At 36.0% G+C, this 19,371-nt stretch overlaps 1 protein-coding gene across 1 annotated transcript; it reads right to left on the bottom strand.

The window, feature by feature from the left end:
* Positions 1 to 12,598: 12,598 nt before the first annotated feature.
* LOC134527599 (uncharacterized) lies at positions 12,599 to 18,877 on the bottom strand. Its single transcript, XM_063360431.1, has 3 exons — positions 18,712 to 18,877; positions 15,209 to 16,387; positions 12,599 to 13,277 (listed from the first exon to the last, which is right to left on the bottom strand). The coding sequence occupies exons 1-2, from the start codon at positions 18,732 to 18,734 to the stop codon at positions 15,358 to 15,360; spliced, it is 1,053 nt and encodes a 350-aa protein (XP_063216501.1). The 5' UTR covers positions 18,735 to 18,877; the 3' UTR covers positions 12,599 to 13,277; positions 15,209 to 15,357.
* Positions 18,878 to 19,371: the final 494 nt, after the last annotated feature.

The raw sequence follows: 19,371 nt of genomic DNA on the forward strand, positions 1-19,371 counted from the left end.
CGCCATGACATATTAAAATTAAGGATTGAAACAAGCTCTGAACACCTCTTTGTTGAAAATCCATTTATGGTCTTAGTTATTTCTCTTAACTCCAAACTTTAATAGCAATATATTCAACTAACTATAATGTGTGAAACTTTGCTCTGTTTACCCTATTGGGTCTAAACTGTGTTCGTGGGCAGTCGATACAAAGGCTCACGATTTATGTTTAATTGTTTAATAGTAAATTTAGACTTATTCCACTGAAACAAATAAAAATACAGTAAAACGTATAGAGGGAAATTAATGTAGCTTGACTCACAGTATCAAATCTGTACAAATAAAACTAATAAGTAACAGAGTTTTTAGTGTAGAGAATTTTACTGGCGACTCTTACAGAACAAAATTTAATATTTTTAATTTTATATATGGATGTTATAGAATTTAATAAAATTCTTTTTTATGAATTTCATGTTACTTTATGTCAGATTTTATCTGAAAACTTTTAAAGGAACACGTTTTTGTAATGTACAATAGTATTTATTTATAATATTATTAACAGCGACCGAACCATAACCCAATTGTAATTTACGGTCTCACAAAAATTTTAGCTTCTGTTACTTTTCGACGGTAGGTGTTATGATCTCTGTTTTGTTTCAAAATTTGTCTCCAATCATTCACACAAAGTTATCTTCTCGCCAGAAAAGGTTTTCCATGAAATAATAATCATACAGTTTGCATAAAAAAGGTATCGAATGCACGAATTTTGTCATGATCAATGCAAATAACGGCCTGTAGACAAAAGTACATGTAACAATTTAGAAATTAGGATGAGACGAAGCCAAAATGTTACTGTACAACATTTCAACATAATAAAATAGCAGTTTCAACTACTGGGTTGCTATAATCCAGCATAAAAACACAGTTCATACCAATTATTTTATTGTAATGTGTCTAGTGGGTTTACTTCAGCGATATAAATATTTTCACTTAATTCATTGTTTCATTTTTCTCTTCTAACGCTACTCCTCTCTCTTTCCAAGAAGATGTATTTTTCATGATAATATTTTTGCTGCATAGACTTGGTCGGGTAAAAGATAGCACGTAAATCGTCGGCATGCGCTTTATTACTGCCGTAAAGAAGACGCCCAATAGTCGTTTTATAAACCAAAATGGCTTCTTGGTGTCTCGTGACCTTCCACCGCACCTTTAGTGAACGTCACCCTTCACATTATTCGAAAAGGAATTATTCATGCCAGCATACGACCTTTATAAAATGGGCCCTCAGATCTATGCTAGTCTGTCACTAAAGTTTTGACTGCGTCGTAAGCTGTTATTGCATAAAACATATATAAAAAAAATCCTGATCAAGAGGTGTCTGAAATTATGTTGAATGTCCTGAGGCAGGAGGGATAGTTAAGAATGGGTTAGTGGAGAAGTGAAAATAAATAGTGCTTTAAATTACGCAGCACAATATAGTTGATATTAGGCATAGTAACTAAATAAACAATACCTTTATTATTTTCCTTTTAATGTTAGGTGCCTTGGTTGACAAATGTGTGAACAATTAATATTGAACGTAACGTAAGTTTAGGAGCTACTGATCGCCAACGAAAGTTTTGCATGAAGAATGTTTCGTTAACTAGCAATAAAGATAACTCGGTAACGAAAATATCCACTAATATAAACTTCTCGTTTTCGGTATTATTTTTTCTTGAAATTGCTCAGTGGTGCGGGTAAAATTTATTTAACACCTAATTGAGAGACGTAAATGGCATCTGCCAGCTTAAGATAGTAGTTTTCCTACCTGAACGTGTAACCATTGAGTCTAATCGTCTGTTGGACAATGTTTGCTCGGCTGGACGATCCTCGAATATCGTGATGTGCGGACGGTCGCCATCCAGGTGGTTCGGAACCCCATTACATTTGCGTTAAGTGCGACACTCGCTGGTGCTTAAAGCGCGGTATTGCCTCTAAGCGCAGAGCTCTGAACAGACGCGCAGTCTTCTCGTCGTGCGCAGGTCAACTTTGATACTGGCCGGTAACCATAGCATTACACGGTGGAGAAATGCATGTATTTGAGTGCTCTCAAAACTCTATAATGGATGTTGCATGCCTAAAAATTATTCTGAAAACACGGGTTTTAACCACTTACACTCTTCTTACAATACAGTTTTTAAAACGGAATGCGTAAACAGAACTATTCATCCGCCCTAAGCGTATTCTTAAATGCTTTTCTTAAACATACACCACTCGGGTACCTTGAGAAGACTTGAAATATCGTGGTTTTAGATGTGTAACATCTTAGCTCTTGGTATACGGCATATTGTAGGAGTAATTTCGTGAATGGAACGGAAGTTGCATGGAACGGAAATGTTTAACCACTATGCTGCCATCTGTGGCGGATGGTGTGAACCAAAGTTCACAAAGCCAAAGTAAAACTATATGCTATCAACTGTTTAAATACTTTGAACAAGATTGACAGTATATTAATAAAAATCCTTGTAGAATACCAGCCCCTAAACTGGGTTGCAATATATTTTAAAATCTATTTCACTTTTATCGGAGCCGTTTGATTATAGATTTAAATTTTAACTCTGCAAATAAAACTAATTCTAGCGGCGGGTGCGGTAATTACATGTAATTATCGTTAAGAACTGTAGTTGAAAACAAAATTTTGCGTATTTTTATAACGCCACGGCAATAATTATATAAAAAAATTGGTTCTCTGTAAAGTCGGTTTACGGACGATATTTTAACGTGACAACGTCATAACAAAACATTGATGAAATGATTGCATACTTTTATGAATAAAATTGAATCATTTTTATTGAATTATCACTATTTTGTATGGATACAAAGAGGAGTGAAATGAAATCTACAATTTAATCGATAAATTTACTTTTATTTGCACTCATTAATTCAAATATGTTTATTACTTGAACGAACAGATTATTTCAACTATAACTTTTATACATGTTTGCTATTTAACTTCTTCCAATCTGTGTTATTCTGTTAAGGATAGGACGATGATAGGAAAAGTAGGAAACGAATGGGAGTGTTTCAAGTTTAATGTGCCTCGAAAAAGTCAAATAAATGGTTGTTCCAATCGAGTGGAAGAGAGATAGATGCGGCGCAAGCGTACAATGAGCGTAACGGGACACCGCGCAACGGGACACCGCGTAACGGGACAATGTGCATAACGGGACACTTTTTAGTGCGTGCAGCCGGAGTTCATCGATTTATTAGACGTCACGTCAAAAATTACTTTAAATTTCGTGTTCGAGTTCCGTATTATATGCGTATTTGAAACATGAGAACACACGAATTCGTTCGTTATCGAGGTTACATGTTACACATCTCCGGCGAGTACTGAAAGACTTGCTCACATGTTTTTTTTTTTGCCTGAACTCTGCGCACCGTGTTGGCTCCCGGGTATAGGCATAACCGTGCGGCGTGCATCCATATTAAACAAGCGAGCACGCAGTTGGATGCACGCCGGCTCTTTCGGCGAGGGTTTCTGGGTTCTAGTCCCGGTTAAGGCGTGGTTGTCGATGGCGAGTTGCTTTTTACTGTAACGCCCCTCGTGCCTCAAAATTATATTATTTTAATTTAATAAAAAGGCCTTGGAAACTGCTGGGCAAAATATATTAAGAAAATTAAAGATATTTACCAGAGGGGGCACGAGGCGGTGAACAAGACAAATTTCACACTCCCTGCACACAAGCAACTTGGGAGTTCGTGTATCGTTATATAGAAGAAGCTATATGATAAATAAATACACTACATAAATAATTTGGTCTATAGGTTTCCCTGGTTTATTATGAAGAGGTTTTGTTTTCGCATTATTTCAATATCACAATCAGGATATTAGCAAGTAACAAAAATATGGGGGCACCCCGAAATTATTTAAAACAACTCATTTTCAACTTTATCAAACGACAATTACATAAACAAAAAATTTGAAGTATCACACCAAAATTTGATTCGTCCAATGATTACATAGATAATTAGTTTCCTTGATTCTACATGTTCTTGAGGATTAAGTTCTAAAATCACTGCTCGCTGGTAGGCAACTCATTCTTTTAATGTAGTTCATAGATAGAAAGGTGGGAGATGTTTATTTTACATTATCACCCGGGTCTTCGCGGTAAGACGTCGGGTCGGGAAAGATCTCTTCTAACGTGACTCGGAGTTCGAGGTCCAGGACCACGAGCTGGGAGCAATTTGTCTCCCCATAACTTCGACCCTGTCAAACAGGGTGTGGAATCAGGGCTCCCGAGGTGTCTCGCGGCGACATCAGGATGGCGCGCACCGAGATACCGCGGATGACACGGAAGAAACCAAAATTTTTAGTAAAACAAAAAAAAAATTAAAATTTAACTAAACATGACTTTTTCTAATTACTTATACTGACGGGCTACTGTACAAATGTGATCACATCCCTTAAAGAAACTGACTACATCTCTTATGCACACGAATTCGCCATTCCCGCGAAAAGCCTCTTAGTGCAGAGGACGCCGAGAAGACGGTCAGTAGCCGAGGTCAGAGTACTGAGTGCCAGCGGTGGCGGGCCCTAGGAAAAAAGAGGGGGAAGGTTCGGCTGAGGGCCGAATACATGCGAAGGAGTCCGAGGCGGTCGTGACAACAACACGACATGCGCGCTCTCTACCGGCGGTAACAGGAAGCTACAAACAATCGACTTCTACAGGCCGCGAGAAGAAAACATAGTGCCTTATGGCGCCGCGGCGCTGCTTTCTAGCGGCGTAAAGGGGAACTAACTGAGTCGGTGAGCTGACCAGCCACCAGGTGTCACGAGCGTGTGCCCTGCACGCTGGCGACCAGGCCCGCGGTTACTTTTTCTGCCGCTAGATGTCGTGGAGGTCTCTGTAGGACACCAGGGAGAATGTCCTTGAAGCAGGCCATCGTCTTGGCTAGGTTCACGTCAGGTCACTGCTTCAGGCTTGATTTCTCAGAACTATGGCGGGGGGAGAGAGGGGAGGGTGGACAGAAGACGCCACTAAGCTGGGAACGGGGGTCCACTGGAGACCCGTTCGTGACGAGACTCGCTATTCTCAGCAGGCTCCTAAGAAGTAGCAGCTTGCAGCCCACAAGCTGCTCTATGCAATTTTGGTCATGCAGGTAAATAATATTACAAACCCGGGACGTGACTGCAGGCGAGAGAAATTTCAACCGGGCTGCCCACGTCCACATTAGACAGCAAAATATCAGATAGGCCCCTGAGAAGGTGCTTCAGTCCACTGGCACAAAGTTTAAACACGAGGCGTACACCGGCCTAACAAAGAGTAAATCACCCCCTTAACAACCAGATAAATTAAAAAAAATAAAAATTCCAAAAATAATTTAAAATTATAGTAAAAATTAAAAAGGTGTCGAAATGCCTAATTTCCGGCACATTACTGACACCATACAAAATAAAAACTGGCCAAAATAATGACAAGGTGCAAAAAAATAAATGGTTAGCGTTTCTGGTCGATGAGCCAAAAGTCCTTGATTCGATTTCTGGCCGCGATCTCGATCGTAATTTTTCACTTCTAGATAAATAACCGACTAACGATAAACGCACGTACATGCTTAAAGTACAACAATGTGGCAAAATATACCTCGTCATGCTTATGGTGGGACATAAAAATGATTCCGTGTGATTTGCACGGCATCTCTGATTTTCAGTGGCGCACCCTGGAAGGGAGGGGGGGGGGGGTTGGGGGTTTAAACCCCCTCCGATAATGTGAAGAAAAAATCTAGAATGGAAAAGTAAAAACATTCCCAGTCCCAGCAAAATAGGTACTATGGTCTATGGGCAGCGCTCAATATACCAAACTTTGTGAGATGTTTTCACGTCAGTGTATATATACATAATGGTGTAAGTATTACATTTTTAGTCTGCTACCGTGACTAACTGTAATTTTTTTTACAAATTAGTTTGTGTTCTATAAAAACTAAGAATTGTTTGTGCGCTACGTTTATCTCAAATTTTGCATAATTTTGGACTGTATTTCTGCAGTTTTAACTAGACATTATATGTGTGAATTTCATACCCTTGGTTTTTACTCGTAGAGTGAACTAAATTTGTGTGTGTGAATGCAGTAAAAAGCAAACCATCATTGTCAGTGATTTATGTTGCACAGAATGTGGACTTTTATGTATGCTATGATTCTCATGGTATTAAAATAATATTGATTTTGAGCGGTCGAGACCCTGGGTTTGATAAAGGTATCTTTGTTTGATTCTTGTCTAAAACAAAATTTAGTACCGTACTAAAAATTATTCTTTTGTCTACCAGCAGTATATTCAATAATTAGGTACCAAAACTTCTTAAAATAGCACCAATTTTCACCTAGAAATCCAAATTTTCCCGGGAGAGAACCCCCGGGCCACCCCTCTTTATTTTTGAAACCAGTGTTCCTCCATAAAAAACAAACTTCAACCCCCCCCCCCAAAAAAAAAAATTCCCGGGTGCGCCTCTGCTGATATTATTATGTCTTAGCTTTTTTTTTTTAACCTGTGAACATGCTGGGGAAACCTACGTATTATCATTGAATACATATTCAATGGTATTATTCATTGCTCCCCTCCCCCTCCCCAGAACCAAGGATCAGTCACCGGATATGTCTCAATTTCTCTTTTTATTTCGCGCCACTTCGGAGTCACAATAAAAAAATATATTTCCCGATATTTAAAACTATTTTATATAGTATCTCAAATGTCGCTGACATTATTTAAAAAATTCCTTAGACTTCAGTCCCTATCACCTAGGCGCCCTACCGGATGAAGGTACTAATATTTCTGCATCTGACTCGAGGCTAATGAACAGTAGATTTTACATCATGTTGTACCTAAAGTGAGAGCAAATAATTAAATAGTTTTTAAGTATTAAACTGTTGTCACAAGCGTGTGTTGCGCTGTTGTGAAGGAAAGCTTTCATGTGGAGAACACCAGGCTTCATGGAGGCAGTTAAAACTTTCCTCATTTTCATTAACGGTTTTATCGTCTATTGGGCAATTGCTGGGTACTGGTTAGCATCACGTGTACGCCGTGCCGAAGCGCAACAACACAGAAATCTGCATGTGATGCAAATTTGAACTACTTGTGCGATGGAAGTTGCTTTACAGGGGACTAATTAGGGGCGAACATAACATTCAGGCGATTTACTCGATTGCAGATTTTAAGAAATTTGCTATTCACCGTTTTTAGTGTCAATTAAGGACTACCATTGTTTCAGTTTTACAGGTTTTACTGTCATTTAATTTTTAAAAACAATATTTATAAAAAAAACTACACGGGACGCCATGTTTAGTGCAGGCTATACACAGACGGCTCCTTTTCACGAAATTCCGCACAGCGGATTACTTCAGTAACTTTATTCCACAGACTGACTGTGATTTACGATTACGGTTTGGTTCAATTTAGAAAGGACGTATTTGAGAGCCACGCTGAAGATATTTTTCCACATCGATGCTTATCACTCCTAATTTAATGTTTCACCATATTTGAGTTACGAACTAGTTGTAACTGAGCTAAGCCACGGGCAACGGATTTCACCGGAACGAGAAAGATAGGCTTGATTTTCGAAAGTTTGTGCCTTTCTTCCGGCCCGACGACTTACAACAACTGTTTTTTAAATAAAAGTCTATAAATATCTAACGTAAAACTGTAAAAAATTTTAAGATTTATATTTCTCCAGTCATCCACCAGAAACGAAAACTTGCTAATAACGAAAGCATTTGTTTTTTGGGAGTGTTATTTCACTCAATACTGGGACACATATGTTTTTACGTTTTACATAAAGAGGCTTCGGTACAGTTATTTTGCTTGACTTGACAATTTAGTTAACTGTCAATGAAACAGCTGTCCTGCAATAAGTACGGAAGTAAATGAGTTAATATACTTACGTGTTAGTGTCACGTGGTGAACTTAAATGTATTATCGCCTAATCAATTGTAATCAACTGAACCTGTTTTAACTGAAATATTTGTAGTTTTTGGTGGATCCAAATTCCAGTGGTCCCAAGGTAGTTGACTTAATAAGAGACTTGTTTTGAGTAAGTCGCGGAATGTTTTTTTAGTATTACTTTTATTGGAATACCGTGTGACTATTTCACAAGATCATGATTTTCTGTGCCCAATAGCAGTTACACACCATACATACTTGTTTTACCAGTGTTTTTTATTCAGACTGTCCATTAAAAATACCGAGTTGTATTATGAATATTTTGATACATAATTTGATACACTGTTGTGTGATTACTTGGTCATGGTTGCATGATGGTACTATGCTAATTTATAATAAATCAGAATTACATTGTCCTGTTGTTACCTGTACTATTGAACTTTTCAAGTATCATGTGTAATATCATACATTAATTTAGTTTTTTTTTGTTGTTTACAGGTATTCAAATTTTAAAAAACTCACGCAGCTGAGGTTTGTTGATTAAATATTTATTGAGAATAATTTTAATTACAATTGTTCTCTGAGTATCAGTACACACAATTTAATAGTTTGTTATCTAAACAGTGTTCACACAATTAAAGATTGAGAAAACACTTTATGAAAAGAACTAGCTGCCCGACCCGGCTTCGCACGGCTATACTAATGGAAAAAATCAAGCCACATCTCTTATTTACAGTAATGGTAAATAATAAAAAATTCAGTGAAAATTTATTACAATGCTGTATAATGTACCGGAGAGAAAATGAATAGCACCGATGGTTTCCCGACTCGTGCACGCAACGTACAACTGATGTACCCGTACTTCGCTACGGCAGTCTACAGGCAGATCACTCTTGCGCAGCTCATTATAAATGCCCCTCCTTGTGGGTACGCCACTGCCGCGCGATGATCTTTGCCATGGAGACGCAGAAGGCATGAACAATGCAAAATCATGTTCTCATGCAGACAAAGTACCCACTGTTGCCTGGTTTTAACCACCCATGGAATCTAAATTTCTGAAAATGTCATCCTGCGTAACATAAGGTACATTACTGTGAAGTTTCAAGTCTGTAAAATATATATACTTGAAAAAAATGGCAATTTTTTGATATTTAAAGTACCCACCAAAATTTCAACGGTGATGAGGACTGCATTAACAATGAAATAGTCGTTGCCATAGAGACGAATGAAGCATCAACAAAGCAACAGCCGTTGCCATGGTGATTTCCTACCCAAAAACAGGGAATTTTGATATATTACGCCCCCGAAACTCCCCTTGGGATCGGATTTCCGCAGAATCCGTTCTTAGTGAGCGTCTACATCACAAAATGAGTAGCTATGCTAAATTTCAAGTCAATCGGGTGTATAGTTTTAGAGATCTCGTGATGAGTGAGTCAAAGAGTGGTATTTTATCCCCTTGGGGGTAGAATTAATAAAAATCCTTTCTTAGCGGATGCCTACGTCATAACATCTACCTGCATACCAAATTTTATCCCGATCCGTCCAGTGGTTTGGGCTGTGCGTTGATAGATCACTATGTCAGTCAGTCAGTCACCTTTGAGTTATATATATTTAGATGATACCCAAGGAAAGCATTGTTAACAATTTGTATTTATTGCAATTGGCTCAATTACAGTGTTTCGTGTACATAAAGAAAAATACTTAGAGCTAGTTTTATTTATTGAAAGCTGTTAAATAAGTGATGGGTTGTAACACTTAATATGTTTTATTACTATTTGGTTCTATCTGTTAATGAAAGTTTTTCTCCATAATTGGTACTAAGGATCAGAAATAGACACGTATATTAACCATTCAATTGAAGCCTGCAACTAATTCGTAGAAGTTGCGAAATATATGTGATCATAAATTTAGTATTACTTCAAATATTTTGATTTATAATTATTCCTATAATTCTTAATGTAAAAATATTTTTTGTTTCACAATATGGTTTTAAAAATGTTATATATATATATATATATATATTTTTTTTTTAGAGCTGAGCCGATCAGGAAATTGGCCGATCAAGTTGCTTGCTGTTGATCTGGCTGATAACCGATACAGATCATCCTTTAAAACAAACCGTAAAACACTGTAAAGCATGATGGTTTCTTGTCTTCAAACTCTTTTTTTTTTTTTTTTTTGAAATTTTTTTTTAGCCATTCAAACCCATGTTTGAACATATTTAGTAGGTAAAAGTGATAATAAAAAATAAAACTAACTCAAAATAAAATTAGAACAAAATTAAATTAAAAAAAATAACTATTCACTTTAATTAGTTGTTTGACGCTATTGGATGAAAGGAAAAAAAAACAATACAAAATTGGATTATTTCACCTGGAATAAAAATAAAACTGTGGGATTAGAAAAAAAAAGACTTCAAAATGTAATTCGAAAACCTCAGTCCTTTAATACGTTTACATGTTTCGTACTTGCTATTTTTTTTTTTTTTTTTTCGTGACGAACTTGCAGCATAAAGTTTGTCGGTCAGTTTCTGACTCGTTCTGCAGAAGAGTCGAGTTAAATAAGCAGGTGTATAGTTTCCGTTGAACTCGAAACTGCTCGTCAAACCTTTTCGATTTGGCGAGATTTGATACGTTGGGCGGTCCTATTTCCCCTTCATTTATGGGCATTTGGAACCGGGAAGCCCACCTTCACGAACCCCATGTTAAACGAGACTTCCGCCTCACCTCCCGCCTTCGCGGAAACCCTATCACGCACATTTTACAAGACGCGGCGGGCGTGTGAATGACGAGGCAGTCTCCCCCATCAGCCACCTCGGGCGCGGCGGAGGGCACGCAGAATATGATAACAGGGGCGGACGACCCCTCCCGATAATGAGATATTCTAGACGGGTCGCGCGCTCCCGGGACGACGGAATTGGACAGCGATGAAAGACGAGGCGCGGACAAGGACGGAAGCCGACGCTCAAGGCTCGTGAGACAGACGAAAGAACCCGTTATTGCGCCATCAATTTAAATTCGTTCCGAAAAGAATGGTAAGGAAGGAAAGAAAAAAGAAATTTCCCTAAAATAAAACTCGGCTTTATATCAAACATAAAAAAAAAAGCGTATGGATCTTTAAATCAATAACATCAATGGCTCTTAATGTACTCTTTCGCTTCTTCTGATAAACTTAAAAAAAAATTATTTCAACAAATTACGGAACTAAACTCTATTATTTCAATCTAAAACAGTTTTTATTTTTGTTTATTTATTTTTGTAAGCAACTTTATTGGTAAATTTTATATTATTTGCTTGTGGTATTTATTATTTTAATGCTGCGCGACCACGATGTTTGCATATGTAGCTGTGTCAAAACAAAAAATTAATAATTGTTTCAAAATTTCTTTAAATAAATTTATTTGAAGTTATCCATTTATATTATTTATTTTTGTTTTTCGATATATTCATGCAGACGATTTCCCGCGTTTTCTAATAAATATACATTAAAATATGAACTCTTAGGATTTCAGGTTTTTTATGAAAAAATAAATAGTACAAAAAATGTTTATGCTAACACATTAGGTTTTTATATTATTCTGAAAATTACAGGCTTATAAATCATGAAAATTTAAGCTCATTGAAACTAATTAGTGGTAGATGTCCTCGGAGTCACAAAACTATTTAATATGGATCATGGAAGAATATAACAGTAAATAAAAATAGAAACATAACGATGTTGTGATGACATTTTCCGTTCTTGAACGAATTTAAAGGTATCGAAGTACAGTAATATATGTTCTTCGGATGTGTAAGCGCATTTTGAAGCATGTTCTTTATTGCAATCAGAAAAAAATGTGCTTTCACTGAGAAATCCAACGGTTATCATATAAGTTATCTAAAAGGCTGTGTGGGAGGGTCAAATCTGAAACGTGATTGAACACTGACTTTTTAAAATTTGACCACTTTAAAGCATTAATATTTTGACAACACATTATTTACATACACTAATCACTGCATATATTTATCAGCAAAGACTTGCAGGCATGCATAATTTTAATGTTTTTAAATTATTTTCTATGGCCATGCCTTTTAATGGAAATTATTCTGACATGAAATGATTTAGTTTCGGTATTTCTAGTAAAAGTTATAAAAAATTTTAGCCTTCAAAGAAAAACGCCTGGATTGATGTAAACCTAATTATAAGAATGTGTTTCAGCGTGAGTAGATTGAGTTTTCCTGGAACTTCACACGTATATCTGGTTTAAGGCCAAAAATCACCAGACCGAAAGGCACTAGACCGAAAGTCGTTTCTCCGAAATTTCAGTCAAAATTACTTTCGGTCTAGTGCCTGCTACCCGCAGTCTAAATAAATGCATTAACGCCTCAAGTAACAAAAGGATGTTATTTAAGTGCCTTCACATATACCTTTCCTCAATGACACTGGTCATTAAAATGCATCGAGTTAATGGGCTTCACCTAAAGCTCAAGTAAAAATAATTTAAAATAAATCGTAAAAAATAATGGCAAGCCAAAGCTCTGAAGATGCATTAAAACTAAAGTAAATGCAAACGTTATATTATTTTTTTAGTCGTAGGGTATTAGTAGCATGAAAAGTTTTATTGTTAATAGTTTTTTGAGTTTGTATTTTTGGAGTAAATGAAAAACCATTTTTATTATTTTTTTAATATTAGGTAATATTTAGACTTCGTTGAATAAAAAAGTCTACCATTGTTTAAAAACATTTTTATTAAAGTAATTTCATTTTTATCTAAAAATATTTATATGTGTATAATTATTGGACTACTGCAATTAACTGAATCACTGTTTACATCTACACGAAACCCAACTACAAAATGATAATGCTTGTTAAAACCAGCAGCTAGTTATTGGGAGAAATAATCTTGATTGATACATTAGTATTACGTAATTTTTTTTCGGAAACTAAAAATAAGTAAAAGAACTTATTTAAGGTAGAACATGTGCAATGCAGATATTCGTACTTAATTAGCGTTAAAATTAGATGCTCTCGAATATGTGCATTTCATTGTCAAGCAAACACATTTGAAGCTGCAATTATTTATAAGTAAATTCAATATTTTGTAAGGGTAAGTATAAAAAAGAAATATTTCACAGAGATATTTTCTTCAGGAGAAATGTTACTCAAATGTAGTGACAAACGTAAATGCTACTTTAAAGTTCTCTAAATAAAACATTTCACCAATCACACACACATGAATTGAGGAGACGTTGATTCTTCATCGATTCACTTCAATTATTCCTGTACGAGTTCAGCATTCATGTCTTTGAGCGACACGATTCACTTAAAAAGTTGTGATTAAATACGTTGTAGTTACATTAGAACATTTAGTTCTTGAGTAAACAAATGCAAGCACACCATCTCGTCTCCTGGAAAGAGAGAGAAAAAATCTACGTTTAAATAAATATATATTTTTGATATTTTTTTTCCAACTAAATCTTAGTATAAACAAAATTACACGCTCTTAGTATAAAAAAGTACCTAAAAATAAAATAATTCTCCAATAAAAATATTGCAAGATCCACCAAATTATCCTGGCATAGTAAAATATATTTTAATCTCGTAAGTTTAATTCCCACCGTAAATTTAAGTAGAATTCTTTGTCTGTATTCTTTTAGGTCGTACACGACCTAGAGTTATTCACATTAAAATTATTGTCTAATTTTAAGAACTTTTTGTGTTACTTTTAGTCTTAAGTAAAGCGCTATTTTTATTTATTTAATTACCCACAGAGACAATTTAAAAGTTTGAAATAATAGGATCAATAAACAAACTAGCCTGCATTAAACAGTGCTTGCACAAGAAACTCTTAAAAATAACATATATTTAAATGATTCTACGAAATAATTCCACTCTTTATTTCTTAAAGTGTGTCAAAAAAGCCTGTACCCAACGATTCCACAAAGAAAACGATATGAAACTGTGAAAAAGCGATCTACAATTTATTTTTGTAAAAACCTTAACAATAAAAAGATTACATTCAAAATGTTTAAAATTAATACGTATGTTTACTTTCCAGAATCCACCAGTTAATTCCTTTCAAGTTTCAAAAGTTCAGAAAAGTTGAGCAGACATCAGTAAGGACAATGCGGTAATTTTGAGTGCATGGTTCTTGATAAAAACGTAACACACCTAATTGTTTATACCATGAATTGAGATTAGGTCTTTAAAACTTTAAACATTTTTAAAACCTGTGATTCACTCCTAAACACAGTATATCACATGTGTTTAAATGCCTTATTTACATATTTTTGTGCCCTCTGTCTCTATGATTCTTTCATGATACCTCTACCAAGTTGTGGCCAAGATAAAAAAAATGGATCACAAGGAACATTATAAAGAATTAATATTGTTAGAAGCACTAACTTTACTTCCTAGTAGCTCAGTCTGCTGAGTCTCCCTCTTGAGATGTACATAGTTATAGTTACACATTCAGAGTAACCAATATTGGACAAATAATTATTTGTGAAATAAACAATTCGCAATAAAGTGTTGCCATTTTCCAATTTTTTTCCACGATATGTAGTAAGTCTCAGGTCAATGCTGCGCGTCTCACTGAAATTTGATTTTCGTCCGCGATTTGGGTTTATGTTTGTCTACAATTCATTTCTGAGTAGCAAATACTGAAAGATTTGCTGAGAAGATACTTTCGAAACTAATTTTTTGAACCTTTTTTGACTTATGAAGAAGAAATGATGCCAGGTACATTATTGTCTTTAGGACCTTTGGAAATTACAGAAATATGGTATCACTTTTCGTACTTGAAATAATTCATAAAAATTATGTCACGAAACGCAACAAAGTTAATCTGGTAATTCTTAGTTAAGACTAGTGAACAGTGACATATAAATTATTATTACTAAAAAATATAACAAAATAGGAATAACATTTAAATAAGTGAATAATAACACCCTGAAAAATTTACATTTATCTTTGTCAAAACAATACTTTTAGATAAGACATTTCACTAAGTATAAATGCGTTATAAGATTTGTATATTCTTTAAAAAGTGTCGATTAGTTAACAATTACATTATAAAAATATTAATTTTTAGAAGTTATTATTAAAATAATATTACCAATTTTATAATTTTCAATACGTTGAATAATACCCACTGCCTACATTGGTTATTTCTTAACAAATATAATTATTATTGAATTTGCAAACGATTGTGTGAAAAAATATCTTTAGAAATAAAAATATCGGGCATTTAGAAATGTCTAATTACAAGATAATTTACGACAAAAACATATATTTATTAATTACATCAATAATTTAACTACAAAAATTAATTACTTACCAAACTGACGTTTAACACTGTATATCCTTGAAATATATTTTATGAAGAAACATCGCTGCAGGTTTTCTGTACCAAAAATTTCTTGTAGAAGGCCAAATAATATTTTGAATGAGGAATAATGAAATTTTCCAGAATGTTGCGTGCAGTAGTCAGCAAGGACGGCATGGCACGTAGGGAGCACATGGTGAACAGCATGGTCCACAAGGAGGACATGGTGGGCATGGGGCACATGGAGGTGGGCATGGAGGGCATGGTGGGCATGGAGCACATGGTGGTGGACATGGTGGCCTCGGTGGGCAAGGAGCACATGGTGGTGGACAAGGAGGATATGGTGGGCATGGAGCACATGGTGGTGGGCAAGGTGGCCTAGGTGGGCATGGAGCACATGGAGGTGGACAAGGAGGATATGGTGGGCATGGGGCACATGGTGGTGGGCAAGGTGGCCTAGGTGGGCATGGAGCGCATGGAGGTGGACAAGGAGGATATGGTGGGCATGGAGCACATGGTGGTGGGCAAGGTGGTCTAGGTGGGCATGGAGCACATGGAGGTGGACAAGGAGGGTATGGTGGGCATGGGGCACATGGTGGTGGGCAAGGTGGCCTAGGTGGGCATGGAGCGCATGGAGGTGGACAAGGAGGATATGGTGGGCATGGGGCACATGGTGGTGGGCAAGGTGGTCTTGGTGGGCATGGAGCGCATGGAGGTGGACAAGGAGGATATGGTGGGCATGGAGCACATGGTGGTGGGCAAGGTGGCCTAGGTGGGCATGGGGCACATGGAGGTGGGCATGGAGGGCATGGTGGGCATGGAGCACATGGTGGTGGACAAGGTGGTCTAGGTGGGCATGGAGCACATGGTGGTGGACAAGGAGGGTATGGCGGGCAAGGGGCACATGGAGGTGGACAAGGTGGCCTAGGTGGGCATGGGGCACATGGAGGTGGGCATGGAGGGCATGGTGGGCATGGAGCACATGGTGGTGGACAAGGTGGTCTAGGTGGGCATGGAGCATATGGTGGTGGACAAGGAGGGTATGGCGGGCAAGGGGCACATGGAGGTGGACAAGGTGGCCTAGGTGGGCATGGGGCACATGGTGGTGGGCAAGGAGGGCAGGGTGGGCATGGAGTACAGGGTTGGCAAGATGGCGGGCAGCATCTTGGCATGTTGGTTGAGTTGCATGATCTGAAAAATATTGAATAAATGCGATAGTTTCTACTATGGTATGTCTGTATCCTTTAATTTTGTAAATTTTTCGTCACATTATAATATGAAAAGTTCTTAATATTTTTTAGATTATATTGCATGATAGGATACATAAGTATGTCCTTAGAATGGAGAAAAAATACTTTCTATAATACATTTTTTTTCAAATACATTAAAAATATAAATGAAAACCTTTTTTGCAGTATTATTTTAACTTTTTTAGATAACATTAAACTTAAAATAATGAGATAGATGAACATGTAAGGTTTTCTAACCATTTAAAATCACCTATAGAACCCAAAGGCTCGAATTTTGGTTTAAAATTTTATAAATAATCTAACTTATGTAAGAAATTTATTTGATTTAAACAAACTATAAGTGTCTTCAATAAATTACTGACAACTAGAATATAAAACCCCTCGAAGGTGCAAAAAATTAAATTTGATAATATAATATAGGCCTAAATATATTTTGCTAAGTTTAAAGAACTAAAACACGTTTGCATGCCGGATAACTATATATCTATGACTGACTCATGTATGTATACAGACAACCACTACTTGCTAAATATATCTTATTCATAACAACTGTTTCAAGTAATGGCAACCAAATGTAGGATTACAAAATTTGGAGGAAAAACATTATATCCTCCAAAATATTTGGAAATCTTAACCGAGAAGTTACGTTAGAGACAGGTCTGACCTGGAAAGCTCTTGACATAAGATCTCCAAAAAAATTACTGAAGGCAGATTTATTTAAATAAAATAAATGTATTTTTTGGCCAGTTGAGCAGAAACTCTAATATTTGGTTCCCACTGTTGCCATTAACGTTCAAGTCGTTTACGGTTGATTGCCACAGGAACTAGTTCCGTGAGACTTTTCCAGATAACGATTCTGGCAAACATCTTATCGACAGTTAGACTATGTGTAATCAATTGAAATATCTCTTCAAATGATGGCTTACAATGATGAAAGACAGGTTTTAAATTTTGGGTTGAAGTCAAATACTTTAATGGAAATCCTAAGTTATCAACTCTGTCGATGCTGTGTGCAAGGACCAGTGAAAATTCAGTTAACTCCAACGCCATTTTAACATTAGCTTTAAACAGAAAATTAAAAATGCCAATGGCCTCGAAATTCTGGAGACTTCATCGTTCTTTGGCTAAAGATGACGAGAAGGCCAGTAACAGGTTACGGAACAAAACTGTCACCCGATATAATTTTTTTTTTAAATTGAATAGAAATAATCATGTAAATTTACGTATATTTGTAATTTTTACATGTACTCGGAAAATGCTTTATTACTACAAAATAGTGTTTGCAGTTATACTGGATTCGTATTCTTACCAGGGAAATTTATAATTTTGTTGCCCTAGTTTGTACAATAGTTACAGTTATATCTGTGAACCTTTCTCTGAATATCTTTCCAGTATTTACTGCAAACATAATAAGTACGATACGACTAAATAAAGACGAATTTTTGGATATCCTATTATCTTTACCACGGTTTAACAAATTTTGCTTAAATGAATCAATTAAAATATAAAATTATGCGCCAATTTTCGTAAGAAATACTCAGTATTATCTCAAAGAAACGTATTTTACATATGTAAAAATAACCATAGCCATGTGTTGTAGAGACGTACAATATAGATATGTTGATAATTTTTTTTCTTTGCGCAGCACGGGTAGAGTCGTCGACTTCAAGAGAGCTTGTCATGCAAGTCGAGAAGGTTTGATCTCATCTATGCTATGCCTATAACTATGAAAACACTACGAGTAGCTTAGTTGTCACCCACTGAGACCGATCGCGACATTTGCAGGCAAGATCGCCACTTGTGATCTCCTGACTGCAAAGCCTAGAGCGCTGAAACAAGTTGCCAATATGAGAATGTTCGTAAAGTGAGAGGGTAGAAATGATAATTCTGTCTATTGATTGCGTACATATTTGTGGTGGGTAACCAAAAAACTTTCGGCGATAGCTTATTTTAATCCTTGTATAAATCTTAAACTGTGGAAGACTACAAACCCTTTAGACAACGAATGTACAAACAAAAATTTTGTTGGGGTAAAAATATCTAGAATAAATCCATTGGGTAATTTTTTCTTTTCAAAATACCATTCATAAATATACAACTTGAACAATGTTTTAATGTTAAAGATTAGTTTTTAATTAATAATATATAAAAAAATAATGTGAGCAATCTATGTATTTATAAATGCAAAACTATAATAAGTATAACATATTTTTTTTCAGTTAGAATTATTTTCAGAAATGTATCTTTGATTCCAGCTTTCCTTACCCGGTCTTGACGTTGTTCATCATGGTCACGTTCACAAACAATTTGTCATACTTCCGAAAATAATTTTTTTTACAATTTAGCGACCAAACGTGCCGTGCAACGGTCGTACAACGGTCATAGAGCAAATAAGTTCGTGTTTGCTAACAAACACAAAAACCAAATGTTTGCTGTGTGGCATGGAGGAGGAAATAATTGCAAAAGGGAAATACATTAAGCACGAGAAATTTTATATGTGAATCCAGTCTCATGGTAGACTGCACAATTCCCATTGCTTGAGACAGGTAAATTACACCAGGGGTCCTTTAAACATGTTTTCACAAACAAGCAATGCTTTTGAAAATTATCAACTTAAACGTGATGAACTTTCTTACTTAACAGTGATGCGAAACATTTAACATCAGTAACGAGCATATTCGTAGTAACTAAGAATTCGAAATTCGGACAAGAAATTTAACGTAGAATTCTTTAAAATAATGCCGAGCTTGATAAAAGCGTGGACATTTTGTTTTCAACTACATTTCTGGACGCGAATCAGTCGAAGCTTCTGCACCCACAACTAGGATTCACTCCTGGATCAGCTACGTCACTTATCGAATCATCGATATGCAGACAGAAATTTTAAACAATATAAATAAGGGGCCTCGTAAAAGAAAAAAAATA

Source organism: Bacillus rossius, chromosome 1 (genome assembly GCF_032445375.1).
Source record: "Bacillus rossius redtenbacheri isolate Brsri chromosome 1, Brsri_v3, whole genome shotgun sequence".
NCBI classification, from domain to species: domain Eukaryota; kingdom Metazoa; phylum Arthropoda; class Insecta; order Phasmatodea; family Bacillidae; genus Bacillus; species Bacillus rossius.